The 15,375-nt window shown below is 50.8% G+C and overlaps 1 protein-coding gene across 3 annotated transcripts in view; it reads right to left on the bottom strand.

Annotated features, from left to right (window-relative positions):
• The window catches only part of CDH8 (cadherin 8), a 341,945-nt gene extending 328,994 nt beyond the window's left edge, over nt 1-12,951 (bottom strand). The window contains exon 1 of one of the 3 annotated variants that reach the window (XM_038538794.1): nt 12,502-12,951. In XM_038538794.1, the coding sequence (XP_038394722.1) occupies nt 12,502-12,753 (252 nt within the window). In that variant the 5' untranslated portion in view covers nt 12,754-12,951. The remainder of the gene's footprint in view (nt 1-12,501) is intronic. The other 2 variants (XM_038538793.1, XM_038538795.1) reach the window with 2 other exon arrangements.
• Between the last annotated feature and the right edge of the window lie 2,424 nt (nt 12,952-15,375).

Genomic DNA, 15,375 nt, shown 5'->3' with positions numbered 1-15,375 from the left:
CACAAACATTGAGATGCATTCCCCATAATCTAGTCAGGATGTGGAATCTGGTTTCAGCCATAACACAAACCACCAAACAGAACAACTAAGAACTTTACATAGGAGTTTAATGACAGGAAAAGCAGGGAAGAGGAGCGAACTAGTGGCTGTGATCAACAGGAACAGCCATTGCACACGTCTAATGATTTCTGAAAGCACCTCACAAGGCTGATTGTAAACGCTCCTGCAAAGGCAGGGACATAATTAGAGATGAGCCCTGCCGAAGCAGCCCTGCTCTAAGGGAAACGCGACAGGACGCGGACGCACACGCATGTGAGCACACACACACACACACACGAGTATAACAGAGAAGCAAACTGCAATGAGAAATTCATTTATACTTTTAGATTCCCAGAAGCACATAGAAAAATAAAAGCAAAGAAAACCCCACTATAAATAACCCTGCCACATTCTAAATAAAGCCCTTGAGTGGCTGGGGAGTCTCACTTGCTTCAAGGAGTTATAGGATTTGGTCATTTTCAATAGCTGTGTTTGCTTTCTCACCAAATTACTTCTCCTCGGAGAATCTGCCACAGGCACATGGGAATTATTCTCCGCGGCCAAAGTGCGCCAGTAGCAAAGGACATGACCAGAACCGTCCAGAGGAAGGTCGTCCCCCTCCGTAGTAAGAGTCCGGAAGGAAGAGATGAAACAGAGGAGCCCATATCCCTCTGGAAGAAGACCCTCGGCGTTCGCAAGAGGAATCAGGGAAGTCACCGCGGAGAGGAAAGTAAATTATAGATCCCACCTCTGGAGCCTTTGGGATATTGGTCACCAGCTCGGTTTCCAAGCGTACAGGGAATTGCGAATGAATTATTCAGCATTAACACAATTAGTTCAAGCAGCTGGAGGGGACAAGCTTTTTGTCTTCGTTTAGTTCCTGTCTGGAGTAGAGGATTTGGGTTTGTGCCCCACTCAACCCTCCCTCTTCCTTCTTCTTGTTGTCTGGGGACCCTCCGTTTGAGAGGAGCCCACGCAATTGCCCAGTCACGGCCCAAGGTCCCAGCGGGCTCTCTAGCATAGTGCTACAGCTCGAGTGATGCCGAACTCTGCCCAGATCAGAAGAAAAAGTCGGGACCTTGCACTACCGTCACCCAACCAATGAAAAGGTAAGTCAATGCAACTGTCTCAATTTTCTCACCTGCCAAACGGTGAGAATGACACCTGTAAATGTACTTTAAAAACCAAGCAAGAGGCCCGAAGTGGTCAGGACATACGTTCTCCTGCTACTCCCTCTACATCATTATTCTCTTACTTCACTATTGTAAGTATTGAAATGTATATTTTTAAATGAGAAAGCAAAAAAAGACAGAGGGCACACTACCCTGTACCTGGAGACTCTCCCATGAATCCCTTTGTACGCGGCTCCAGCTCTACCCAGACCCACATTGTCGCAATCTCACCTCCCCGTAAAGGAAATATAACTGAGCCACCATACGCCTAACCCTCCAGCACACTTTTCTTCTCTCAAGGGCCATATACGGGCCTCTCTCCCCCATGAGCGAGGCATAGAGAGATGCCTGCCGACGAACAGGCATAGTGGTCTCGCAATTAGCTAGACTCTCTAAACGTATATTCAAATCCTACTAGATTTTGCACGCCTGTCATGAGACCCTAACTTGGTTGTACCTTCAGCGAGACTCACTTTACTCATCTGCAAACTGGGGTGGCAGCCAAGCCCACTGAGCACCTCCCATATGGGGTTCAAACGAGGCCAGGTGCTGCTGTGGTTACAGGGACACACCCTGGGGTCACCGTGTCCAGGCCTGACTCCGGGCTGCATCAAGTACTCACCGTGTGTCTAACCTGCAGCTGCTAACAGAGATGACTCTTCCCTTGAGCTCTCCCGGCCTGACAACGGGGATGGTGATGCCTTGCTCAGGGTTTCTGTGAGGACTGAACAAGCAGCCTTTATAAGGTGCCTACCATGCAGCAAACACTCAGTAGATATGATCAGTTTAGTTCGGTCACTTAAAAACCTCCTTCTCTCCCCCACCCGAATGTCTCTCTGCACGATGTCATCAATCTCATAGTCTCCGACATATATTCACAACAAAAAGAGATCTATGCAACACAGCTGGGCTTTTTTAGGATTAGAGAGCAGCAGAAGTATGCATCTAGCCTTTTATTCCCTGCTGTTTCCCAATATCCTTCAGTCCTTCTCATCAGGCTCATTTGGATTCCGCTATTGCCTCCCATGGAAGCTCAGTGACATTTGAGACTCTGCAGATTTCAGAGCACATCTGCCATGTTGTGGTAAATACATGCAGAAAGAAAGGATTCCATGGGTCTGAGCAAGGGGTGGCTCCTGTTAACTGATCCAGTGGCGGGGGGGGGGGGGGGCGGTTGTCCACAGGCTGTTGCCTCTGCCTTCGCCTGCAGCACGGAGGAGTTCCAGCTGCAAACTGATGTCGCAGCCTATGGTACCCGGCACCTACCACATGGGGTTCAAATGAAATAAGCTGTGGCTCCTACCCTATACCTTGCCTAGAGCTCTTCCAAACATCAGTGCCCATGACCCATTTCTTTAATTAAGCGGTACACCAAATTTACTCAGGTTGGATACAGAGAACGGAAAGCATGAGTCAAGCTATCCTGGGATTGACTGACAACTGAGTGAATATATCTATATTTTGAGGCTTTAATGTGCATAGGAATTACCTGGGGGAAACCGTTAAAATGCAGATTCTGATTCGGTAAATCAGGTATACAGGTGGTGAATGAAATTCCGCATTTCTGACCAGCTCCCAGGGGCTGCTGCTGGTCTGCAGACCCCTCACTCTTAGTACCAAGAATGTAGCGAATCCTATTTCTCTTCCCAGTTGTAAGATCTAAAAGGACTTCTAAAAGTATTGAAAAGTTACCGTAGCTACTGAGATACCCACATCTTAACTAAATATTCCAATACGTGAATATTGACAAGACTGCCTTTACTATATCTCAAGACATTCAAGGAGTCGGGGACAGAAACACACGCGGTCAAACGATCACAAGGAGGGCAAGGGGGTGAGGGAGGGTGGGAGGGAGGGAGAGAGAAAGAGTATAGAGGGCGAGTTTAAGTTAGCTATAAAGGAGAGGATGTGAAAATCAACGAAAGGAAAGCTCACTAAAGTGGAGTCAAGAGGCTCCGCAGGGAGAGTTTACACCCTACTGAATACTCAAAAGGAAGAGATGGGCCTTGCACGCGGATGCTACTCTTTGGCCCAGCAGGGGAAGGCAGGCTTGTCTCCTGTCCCGGCGACAGCTCAGCCAATGAGAGGGAGAGCTCTTAAGGAGAGCTTTTAACTCCCAGAGGACTCCAAGGGACGTTCTGTTTGCAAGAGCCTTTCTATCCCCCCCACCCCCCACGAGAGCTACCTCTCCTTCCTTCTCCAGACTCCCCCATGGTGTTGCTGCAGCTTGCTTATCCCAGATGGCAATTCTCTTTTATTCTCCAATAAGCTCATCTTTGGCTGGTGAAATAACTGGGAGTTTTATTTTTAAAGTTAATGATATGTATGGAAGGAAAATGCTAAAATATTAAAGAAACTACCGTCTAGAAAACACACATAGCCAGGCTGAAGGAAATGCTGCAGCACCGTTTGTTATCTTTCTTAAACAACATGAGACCATAAATACCTTTCCTAGGTTATTCTTAATTATTGAAAAGCTACAGGCAGCATGCAGGCTGACCATAATACTCGGAACATTACAAACACAGGTTCCCATTTCAAAGCCAGATACAAACCCTTTATTTCTGGTTCATATTTGGTCTGTCCCACGGTAATGGACGTCGTTTAAGTACACTTAGCGGTACAGCAAGGCTATGGCTGCCCTGGCTCTCTTCATAGTGTTGTAAAAACGATCGAATATTTCTAGCTCTTTAATTTATTAATTGATGAGATTGTCCTTCCAAGTATTTAAATAAGATCACATTTACCAAATGTGATTCAAACTAAATAACAGTCTCCAAGAATATGCTATGAATAGAGAGCATTGATTCTAAGAAAAATTGAATGATATAACATCGCCATTTACTTTCCTCTCATTTTGTTTTGCAATGTGTTATGACGTAATAATAGCATATCCTAGAAAATAAAATGGGCAAAATTATAAAGAAAAGAAACTGACAATCTAATCACCTAAATGGGGGGGGGGGGGAGGTTGACTGTAATGGCACATTTCCTTACAGACTCCTGTTTCTTGATATTTGACGTATTAATATGCATCAATATCACAATTTAACTTACTTGTTTTTCACGGGGGTTACATACCTATCATTGAGTCTTATATTTTTCTCAATCGGGAATTTTTTTTTTTTTCAGAAACAATGGGTGGTGCTTATAAATATGAATAGGACTCTTCCTACATTGATTTTTAAAATAAAGAGTACTGGCATTCTCAGGGGTGAAAGGAGAAAAACTCAAGAAAACAAATAGCAGAATGGTGAACATCTCTGCATACGAATGATCGGGGGATCAGTACGCAGGAGTTCATTATTTTTGTAAGTGACTGAATATATGTATTATTTTCACATGCACACACGTCTTAATATACGCCAGGCACTCTGTTCATATCGCACACGCAGTCTACACACATTTTGCATCTTGTTTCGGGTATTTATTCAGTTGCCATGTCCCCGTGTTATAAATCTTAGTGATTTTTAATGATTCAGACTATCCCGCTAACGTAAATAAACCGGGAAGGCCTTCCTGGTTGAGTAGCATTTACGCTTCACCAAGTCTTCCCCGTGAGCTCCAGCTCCATACTTGCGATCGAAATCAGTGTTGCGTTTGCTTTTTTTAATTTTTTGATACCGATTACCTTGTCATTTATTCATAAAGTAGATGACATGATCCGGCTTTTCATCCATTACCATAGGACTACTATCACTTGCTTCAAGTGGGAAAAATATACCCGCCTCAACGAGATGACCCTTAAGGAGACTGAAAATATATGCAAGACTTTTAAGAGGTTTGAGTGAGTGTATTTTGGGGCGGGGAGGGTTCTGCGAGATAAGCACAGACTCTCGGTACGCTCACCCGGTCCCTGGGTATGGACTGAAGCAAACAGGGTGAATGTCTGGGGCCAGAGAGAAGGGATCAGGAGGTGATTAGGGATTTTACTGGTGCACAAGCCCTGCTGATAGATCACGCACACATGCGAGTCTGCGCGCGTGTGTGCATTTAGGGTTTCTTCTGATCCACGCGACTGATACCATTTCATTTCTATCAGTGTCGGAAAACTTCCCAAGCTCCGGGATGCCCATTATGTCCCAGCCAGGCCACTGGATAAGGGGCAAGCTCTTCCCGTGGCCTTGGCCGGGCTGGGACACGCGATGCTGACCTGCGTGCCTGCCACGTCACTGGGGCCCGGGCTGCGTAGGGCAGAGGGTTCTCACACCGGACAGCAAGTGGGCCTCACGGGCCAGGATACGGCAGATGGTGGCCGCGTAGCCCAGCACCCTGCGTGCACACGGCCGGCCACAGAACGGCCTGTCCAGAGCCACCTCGTCGCCGGCTGCGGACAGCGTCATCGCCTGGCACCCGGGCCTTCGCACTCAGCACCACCCAAAGGCTTTCCAAGTTACAGAGAAGAGAGGAGGTTAGAAGGGCAAATTTAAAGAGAGAAAATGAGTCAGAGCCGTGGAGGGAGAGAATTATAAATAGACGGAGCATCACCAGCAGTGGAGTTCTATCCAAATAAGGAACTGCTCCGAGGCCCAGGTAGGAGGGGGAGAGGGAGGAGAGAGCAGGGAGCTGACGCAAGAGAGCCCATTAGGGTGGGACTCTGACCACCTGCAGAACAAACTGGTTTCTCCCAAAATAAAGCAACATGAGGAGCCGAGGATCACAGACCACAGAACAAGAGCTAAAGGGACCTGGGCAGAAAATCAATAGACCCCATGCTCATTTCTCTCATATCGCCCTCTTTGCCGGCTCCACGGGGATTCATTCGTATCTTAAATATACTTTTGTGATCCACGATCCCATCACCGGTGAGGAAACCGCACACGACAGGCGCACGAGGTTCTCTGACGGGTCCCCCGCGGCAGAGGTGCGGAGAGGGCAGCCAGGTCTCCAGGAGCCCCTCCCCACCTTCCCAAGGCCACTCAGCACCCCCCCGGGGTGCCAGGCCCTGTCTCCAGCCTCTGAGCAGCCCCCCCCACCAACCCTGCACACCACGGCCACCGCCGCAGCATCGTCCCTTCCCAGCTCGGTTACGGTCCGGCCCCCACGCGGTTTCCTTAGGGAGGAGCCTACATCCCACCCAACGGACCACCGTCCCACTCAGGTGCCTCACGGAGCCAGGCTCCTTTACTTCGGGGTCCCTGTCTCCATCCGAGTGCGGCAGTTGCTAGCAGGCGGCGTTGGCCGTTGCCTGTCCACCCCCACAGCACCCCACCAGTTCCGTGACAGAGGGTGGGTGTCGGGGTTCGGGGCTCACTCAGGGCAGACAACGTCTCATCCACGGTGCTTGGGGGATCCTAAGTGCTCAGTGCGCATTTGTCGGGTGGCTTCATCTAACACTCTGGTGACCCAGCACAGGGCTCCCAGGATAACAGCGGGCGGGTCGCCTCGTGTGCGTCTCACCCAAGGGACATGACTGTTATGGTCTTAGTTGCAAGATGTATGAAAACCATCATATTTTTTTCTTTTTCCTCTCTCTCTCCTTTTTAAGACAAGAACACATATGCACATAGGACAGAGTCCCAGGCACCACCTTATCCTGCACCAGCACCGGCAGAGAAAGCCAACGTGAAGGTCCTGAGGATCGTGACACGCTAGGTACTCGCGGACAGCGGGCTCTGCACCACCTGTTCCACAAAGAACTAGAGTCTGGAGCGGAGTCTCTGGCTGACACTGGTTTTACAGAAATCCAGAAAGAGGAGTTTGGGGGCACCCGTGCCGCCCGCACAAACCTAAGCTGGCAGATGGATGGGGAACCGCGGAACCAGCCCACAGGGGTCCGGGCGGCCTCTGCAGAGCGCTCGGCACAGCCTCCTCCAAAAGCCGGGTTAACAAGTTACCCATTAGCACGAACGCAAAGAAACACTTTGATTTAATTAAAAAAAAAAAAAAAAAAGGATCTACTTAGTTGAGGGGCAGCTGGGTGGCCCAGCCAGCTGAGTGTCTGCCCTCCGTCCAGGTCACGGGGCTCCAGGGTCCCGGGGCCCCACGGCCAGCGGCCCCCACGCTTCTCCCTGCCCCTCTGCCCCACCTACGCGTGCTCTCCCGCTCTGTCTCTCAGGCCAACTCCCCCACCGACCCCAGGGCAGGCAGGGCTCAGTCTCAGGACCCATGAGACCCCGACAGAGGCTGAAACCAAGGGCAGGACACCTAACCGGCTGAGCCACCCCGGCGCCCCAAGAATGACCTTTAAAATCGCAAAGTAGAAACAATGTTCAAACTACGAGCTGCTCTCTAAAGTGCTGAAGGGGAACATGAAAGGATTGCACAGCCCCCTTCATTGGAAAAAGCCATTCGTATGAAATCTTATTGGGTTTATGATACTTTTTAATCAATTCCCCCGTTATTTAGGTGACCCATTCAGGTATTTGAGCACAACGCTTCCTGAGCACCCCCTGTCTACAGGCAGTGTTCTGGGTTCTGGGGAAACAGTGAAAAACAAAGGAGGCGAAACCTGTCTCGTCCGTGGAACATGCACTGTCGTCGGAAACAAATCGCAAACAAGACAAAGTATAGAGTATGTGAGGCAACGATCATCAGGAAGACGAAAAAGTAAAGCACCGCCAGGGGCTGTGAGATATTAGAGAGGGCAGTTATTTCTGGGGCAGGACGGGACAGGGAAGGCTTCTCTGTGAATGGGACTTTCAACCTCGTTTTAATTCAGCCAGAAACACACGCACTTCCAGGCAAGGCGACCCTGAGTAGGGCCACGGTGTCCCCACGACACCGCACAGCCCCTCTGTCCTGCTGCCATAGCTTGGGTTTCCAGTCCACCCCACCTCAACCCAAGTGACGCATCATCCTTCCAAACACACTGAAACATCACCTCCAGCAACATGCCCTGGGACACCCGAAAGGACCCTTCTTTGGGCTCCCGATGTCTTGTGCTCACCCGGCAGCATAACTCTCTGGCCACCACTGCAATGACACCCCCCCACACACACACACACACCCACATACACGGATGCACACACACCTGTAACTAAGAACACATTACAGGGCCGCCTCGGCGGCCCCATCGGTGAAGCCAGAGACTCTTGATTTCCACTCAGGTCATGATCTCAGGGTCCCGGGAGACAGCCCTGCATAAGGCTCCGTGCTCAGCGCACAGTGTGTTTGTCCCTCCCTCTGCCCCTACCCCACCCCACCTCACCGCCCCACCCCCGGCTTTAAAATAAATACATAAACCATTAAAAAAAGAATACAGTTGGGCAGCCCGGGTGGCTCGGTGGCTTAGCACCTGCCTTTGGCCCAGGGCGCGATCCTGGAGACCCGGGATCGAATCCCACGTCGGGCTCCCGGTGCATGGAGCCTGCTTCTCCCTCTGCCTGTGTCTCTGCCTCTCTCTCTGGGTCTCTCATGAATAAATAAAATCTTAAAAAAAAAAAAAAAAGAATATAGTCGTGGCTACAATTACTATGTACAGAGACTATGCATACATGATAGTATGGACTCTGACATACTCTTATTTATTCTACTTGGAGAGCGTTTGAAGACTTTTTAGTAATTTCTGCAGAGTTAACATTCAGAAAGTGACAAAGCCAAACTTCGGACTTCTGGAGAGTGCATCTCGAGGGCTTGCTCTTCCTCTGCACTCAGCTGTCTAGCGATTAGAGTGAAAACACACGGATCACGGGAGGGTGCACGTAAAGCTCTGAAAAGCCGATCGCTCAAAACCCGGCTCTGCCATGAGCTTGAGTGCAGCCCACGGTGCTGAGGCCCCAGCCCAGCGATCACAGGAGGGCCTTTAGGACAGCGGGTATGGTCCTACGTGACGGATGCTCCTCAGCCTGGGGGAAGCTCGGCAATGAAGTGGCTTGCAGCTGGACACGGGAGAGCGTGCACGGAGACAGAACACCTGAAGCACCCGTGGGCACCTTGATGCGGATCCTCCTCTCCCCCAGCCTGACTCAGAATCTGAAGCCGTCACCCGAGATGTAGTTCTGGCTTCGCTACGACCCAAGAGCCCCAAACCCGAAGCTACAATATTTCAGGAGCAATGTTCTTTAAGGGGAAATATGTAGGATTGGAAATGTTTGCTGGAATTTCTTCATAAAATTAGTTCGACTGATTTAACAGTTGAGCTGGCCAGGATAGAGAAGAGAGAAAGAGCTAATTCATAAAAAATAAAATAAAATAAAATAAAGTAAAATAAAATAATAAAAAAGTAAAATAAAATAAAATAAATAAAATAAATAAAATAAAATAAAATAAAATAAAATAAATTAAATAATAAAATAAAATAAAATAATAAAATAAAATAAAATAAAATAAAATAAAATAAAATAAATAAATAAAATAAAATAAAATAGTCATAAAGACTCAGGGGTGTTTTGGCCACTTCAAAGTCTTAGGGTTCACATGTGACATTTCTGTCACTCGAGCAAGAATTTTTTGAGCATTACTAAATCACAAATCGATGCTAAATGCCTGCTTGTTTGCTTCCAGTTCTATCACTTAATTGAAAGAACAGAGTTAAAATTAGTCATCAGACTCCTATGAATCCAAAACAAACCCCAATTTAATTACCTTTTCTATTCAGACAAATATGGAAAGTTCTCCTGGGCATAGCATGTTCAGTTATTTATATTATATAAGATACTATTTGCAGTCATATACTTCCATAAAGAATCAACTAATAGAAACGGTAAGAAAATACTCAATTACACATGCATGAGCCTGTAGATCCAGAATTTCCTGTGGTAGGAAAACGAACTGCCTGGGGGCTGGCTCAAGTTCTAAATATCCAGGAGGGAGGACTTTAGGGACTCTGAATTCAATATTCAACACTTCCTTTAAAAAAACAAAAGGTTGAGCTTTACTATTTATTATTTGCTTTTTAAAGGTTTTATGTTTAAGTAATTTCTGCACCTGATGTGGGGCTTGAACTCACAACCCTGAGATCTAAGCGGCGCACGTCCTACGACCGACTCAGGCATCCCCGTAGGCAAGAACTCTTGAGTGCAAATTATGGTTCAAACACGTGGCAGCTCATCTCAAAAGCATAACAGGATACGGTGGGTAAGATCATGGCCTTGGGAATGCCCAACGCGATTCAAACCCCGAGCTCTTCCCAGCTCTCTGCTCTTGCTTTACCGATCCTTCTAAGGCTCACGGCTGCCGTACTTAAAACACAAAAAGAGCATCATGCTGGTCAAGACGCCCGTATTCAAAGCCCAGTGGGCCTGAGGTGTTTGGCAATTGAGCAGCTTTCACACCAAGACACACATTAAGGCACGTACACCGCACGGCGAGGAGGAGCAGGACCGTGACCACGACGTCAGTACGACTGGGCCGCGGCCTGTGTTCCAGCACGGTCGTGGCAATGGGACGCACTAGGTCTACAAACAACCTCAAGTCTGCTACCTGAGTTTGTATCAGGCAAAGCAAAAAAAAACAAAAAATAAAAAACAAAAAACAAAACAAGAAAAACACCAAAAAACCCACAACAGCAACAACAACAACAACAAACACACTTTCGGAGATTTTTGTATTTTAGACACATTGATAAAGGTCTTCAGACCTATTTTACACATATGATTGGTGTACGCACGTATGTACGTATATGCACACAAACACACACACACGTATATGGAGAAACAGGAGGGCAAGCTATTGCTAGTGCTAGGATCAAGATCAAGTAAGGTGGTGCCCACCAGGTGCCCCCATGGTACTGGCCAGGATGGGCCACACACTCAACGGGGGCGGAGATCATGGTTCTGGTCTCGGATATATACTCCCGTGTGCCTAAGAGAGGGCCTGATGAATCCTGGTGATTGCTGGCATCCCCTCATGCAGGCTTCCCGTGTCCAAGCAGACCAACTACATGAGGTGAGAAGACAGTCCTTGGAGGGTCTCCAATTGCCTCGCAAGACAGCGAGGTGGAGGTAGGAGGGCCCTCGCAAGTTCCCAGCAAGACACAGAGAGTTAACCCACGTCTTGACGATCAATATTCAATGCTCTTCCTATTTTTCTTTTAAATTCCCTGCTTTTGGGAAATGAGTACCATTGGCCTGGTTCACTTCTTAATCTAGACCTCGGTGTCCATCGAAAGATGAATGGATAAGGAAGCTGTGGTCTCTGTATACAATGGAATATTCCTCAGCCATTAGAAACGACCAATACCCACCATGTGCTTCGACGGGATGGAACTGGAGGGTATGATGCTGAGTGAAGTAAGTCAGTCGGAGAAGGACAAACATTGTATGTTCTCATTCATTTGGGGAATATAAATAAGTAGTGAAAGGGAATAAAGGGGAAAGGAGAAAAAATAAGTGGGAAATATCAGAAACGGAGACAGAACATGAAGACTCCTAACTCTGGGAAACCAACTAGGGGGGGTGGAAGGGGAGGAGGGCGGGGGGTTGGGGTGACTGGGTGACGGGCACTGAGGGGGGCACTTGACGGGATGAGCACTGGGTGTTATTCTGTATGTTGGCAAATTGAACACCAATAAAAAATAAATTTATTATAAAAAAAATCTAGACAGGAAAATCAGCCAGTGGCAGGCGGATACTCGGACTCCTCCTATGATGACGGTGTGGGAAGCCTGTGAACGCTTCGGAGGGACAACCACGTGAGCGCCAATAACCAGTGGTGTGATCTCGGGGGGACCACTCCCCTACACAAGGAAGGTTGGTCTAACCTGCCGACAGCAGCACAAGTGCAAACCCGCCCGCACACAGCCCCGTATGAAATTCCTTCTGCACACCTCTGACCCCATCGGACACCGAAGGGCTCGTCTCCTACTGCAAACTTCACTGAACCACGGCACGCAGCTCTGTGAAGCGCGCACGCCAAGAACTTCCCGTTCTGCATCCCGGTTAATAACTGAAACAACAAGCCACGAACAAAACTGAAACCAAAAAAGGAGACAAATCTTCCTCCAACGGGAAGCTGCGTGGCCTCAAAACAAAATGCAACAGATGACGTCTTAGGACCTGAGGCCACAGAAATTCCGAGTGAACAGAAACATACGGACGCTCCAGCCAGAGGGCAAGTCCGGCTGGCACGCACGCCCCGGGGCGAAAGGGGGGCAGAGGCCCAGCTGAGCGCGCCTGAGCACGTGCTGGCACCTGAAGGGGGACGGGGCGGGGAGCGGGCCTTCGGCGAGGTCACTGCACACACCTGAGGCCGTGGGGCTGCCCGTACCCCCGAGGGGCCCAGGGCTAACTGCACCAGCCGCCGGGCCAACGGGCCACAGCTATGTGCCACCGGGTGGGCCGAGTCCGATGTCACAGACCTAAGAAGGAGAAGCAGACCCCGAAATCGGGATCTTAGACACGCAGCTTACCCGGCCAACGAGAATCGGTTCAGGTCCAGAAAACTCCTCCAGGACAAACATTTGATTCCAAACCCAGCCTCTCTTGGAGCGGTTCAAAACCCGCTGCTCGTCACTCAGCCGGCTGGGTTCCAGAGGGGGCCCGCCCAGGAAGACCGGGGCCGGGCCCGTGGGAGCCGCAGGAGCGCAAGGGGGCAGCGCCATCCATAGTACCAGGAGCGGGGTCCAGAGATCCAAGGGCATCCCCGCGAGCCGCTCGGGCATGGTCCCGCCGCCGCCGCCGGGGCAGGCGCCCCACAGCCCGACGACTACTTGCTGGGGCTCCGGCCCGCAGCCATCCAGCTCACCGCGCCGCGCCCAGCGTCCACTCACAGCTCCGCCGCGGCCTTGGGCTCAGGAACCGGGCATCGCCTGGGCCGCTCCCCCAGCACCCCGATCCGCGGGCCTCCTGGCATCGAAGCTCCCTGCAAAACAAGGACGAGAGGGGTGAGGGTCCCGCGGCAGGGCCCCGGCTCGGGGCCGCCTCTGCAGAGCCCAGCGGCGGGGGGGCCTCTGAGGAATCACCACCCGTGGGCCCCCCCGCTCGGTCAGGCCTTAATGGCCTTTCAGTATTTGCTCCGGGTCTACACTGATCACAACCCACTTAAGCACCAGAAGTTCTGTCCTTCCTCCCTGTTGCCCTCTCTTCCTTCCTCCCCGTCACCATCCCTCCCTTCTTTCTCTTGTTTGTGATGCAGGTTGGGGAACCCCTGGGGGCTCAGCGGCTGAGCATCTGCTTTGGGTCCAGGCATGATCCGGGGTCCCCGGGTCCAGTCCCTCGTCAGGCCCCCCGCATGGAGCCTGCTTCTCCCTCTGCCTGTGTCTCTGCCTCTCTCTGTGTCTCTCATGAATAAATGAATAAAATCTTCAAAAAAAAGTGTAACGCAAATTGGAACATGGGCCCTGTTGTATTCCCTTAGAGAACGCAAGTGCCTGCCTGCCTTCCACCCGTCCTTCCTTCCTCCCTCTTCCCCTTCCTCCTCCCTCTTCCCCTTCCTCCTCCCTCTTCCCCTCCTCCTCCCTCTTCCCCTTCCTCCTCCCTCTTCCCCTTCCTCCTCCCTCTTAACCTTCCTCCTCCCTCTTAACCTTCCTCCTCCCTCTTAACCTTCCTCCTCCATCTTTCCCTTCCTCCTTCCTCTTCCCCTTCCTCCTCCCTCTTAACCTTCCTCCTCCATCTTTCCCTTCCTCCTTCCTCTTCCCCTTCCTCCTCCCTCTTAACCTTCCTTCCTCCCTCTTCCCCTTCCTCCTCCCTCTTCCCCTTCCTCCTCCCTCTTCCCCCTCCTCCTTACTCTTACCCTTCCTCTGTCTCTCTCTCCCTCTCTAATGTAAAGATGGTTCCTAGTTCACTCTCTGCTGAGCTATGTGAAGACACTAGCCTCTAATGGGTAATTAAAAATATATATACTTAACACGAGACTGGGAAAGGAAAGTTCCCATATCTACAGTCCTAGCTGCCACAAGGCATCAGGAGGGACGGTCCCGTTCAGGGTACAGGATGCAATTCTGTGCCACGATGCTAATAACGAGTGAATAAAATTAGAATGCTCCCAGAGAGAAACTCGGTAATGTCCAGCATGTACGCTGTAATCAGGATGGTGTCAGGGCTCCCATTCTAAATGTACAGTCGAACAGGAGATTTAAATTATGAAAAGCTCCTCTGGGAATGAAATATGGTAAAAATACAATTTCCAATTGAGGAGATCCAGAAAGGGATGGGCAAAAAAATCCCCCATTACCTGAGGTGTCAAATACATTTTTTGCTTACCTTCAGCATGGCAAAATGTGTTTCCTCCCTCTCAAAAAAAAATTATTTTTAAAGAAATAATGCTCACTGCAGATCCCAGGGAGAAGCCTTGCCAAATTAGATTAAACGGGAAAATAATTCTTCAAGACACCACCGGGACGGGTTGGGCTCAGGGAATCTGTAACGGGGTAGGGAACCTTTGGCCTCCAGGTCTTGGGCCCGGCATGGCGCAGGGCAGGATTGCAGCAACGTCTGGAACACGGGTCAGGGCCGGGGCGCAGGCAGCTGCAGGCGGAGCCAATGGGCCTCAGATGCAGGCTGCCTCTGCTCTAACCCAGCTGGGGACCCGGGGACGGCCCCCCTGCATCTGCGGGTTGGGGCCCCCCTGCATCCCCAGCCCTGGGCCCACCTGCATCCCCGGCCCTGGGCCCACCTGCATCCCCAGCCCTGGGGCCGCCTGCATCCCCGGCCCTGGGCCCTCCTGCATCTGCGGGTTGGGGCCCACCTGCATCCCCAGGCCTGGGCCCCCCTGCATCCCAGGCCCTGGGCCCCCCTGCATCTGCGGGTTGGGGCCCACCTGCATCCCCAGGCCTGGGCCCCCCTGCATCCCCGGCCCTGGGCCCCCCTGCATCCCAGGCCCTGGGCCCCTCTGCATCCCCGGCCCTGGGGCCGCCTGCATCCCTGCCTGTGCTTTCAATAGGAAAGTACAAGAGGCAAGAGCACCGTCCCATCCCTCCCCTGGAGCTGCCACGCACGGAGGACCAGCTGTCCCTAAAGCAGATCTCCATCAACACCTCTCTAGGTCCAGCACAGAGCAGACCTCCGCAGGCCTCAAATTTAAAGCCAACCAAAGCTTGCAAGCTCTGCATGAAAAGACCTCAAAGTATTCATCTCTGTCTGACTTGCCAGGACCACCTACTTATCTGAGCAGCCTTTGCAGCGGGGCCACCGCGGGCCCTGACCTGTCCCGCACAAGCGGCCGGGACGAGCCGCGGGAACACCCCAGTAGCTGCGTGGCCTGTGTGGGGGCAGACAAGCCTGGGTCGGGACCCCAGCGCGCCCCACTTGCTGCCCCGGTCGTGATGGATGCCACTTAGCTCTCT

The sequence above is a fragment of the Canis lupus genome, chromosome 5 (assembly GCF_011100685.1).
Source record: "Canis lupus familiaris isolate Mischka breed German Shepherd chromosome 5, alternate assembly UU_Cfam_GSD_1.0, whole genome shotgun sequence".
Classification (NCBI taxonomy): domain Eukaryota; kingdom Metazoa; phylum Chordata; class Mammalia; order Carnivora; family Canidae; genus Canis; species Canis lupus.
This window is presented reverse-complemented; position numbering and strand designations above follow the sequence as displayed.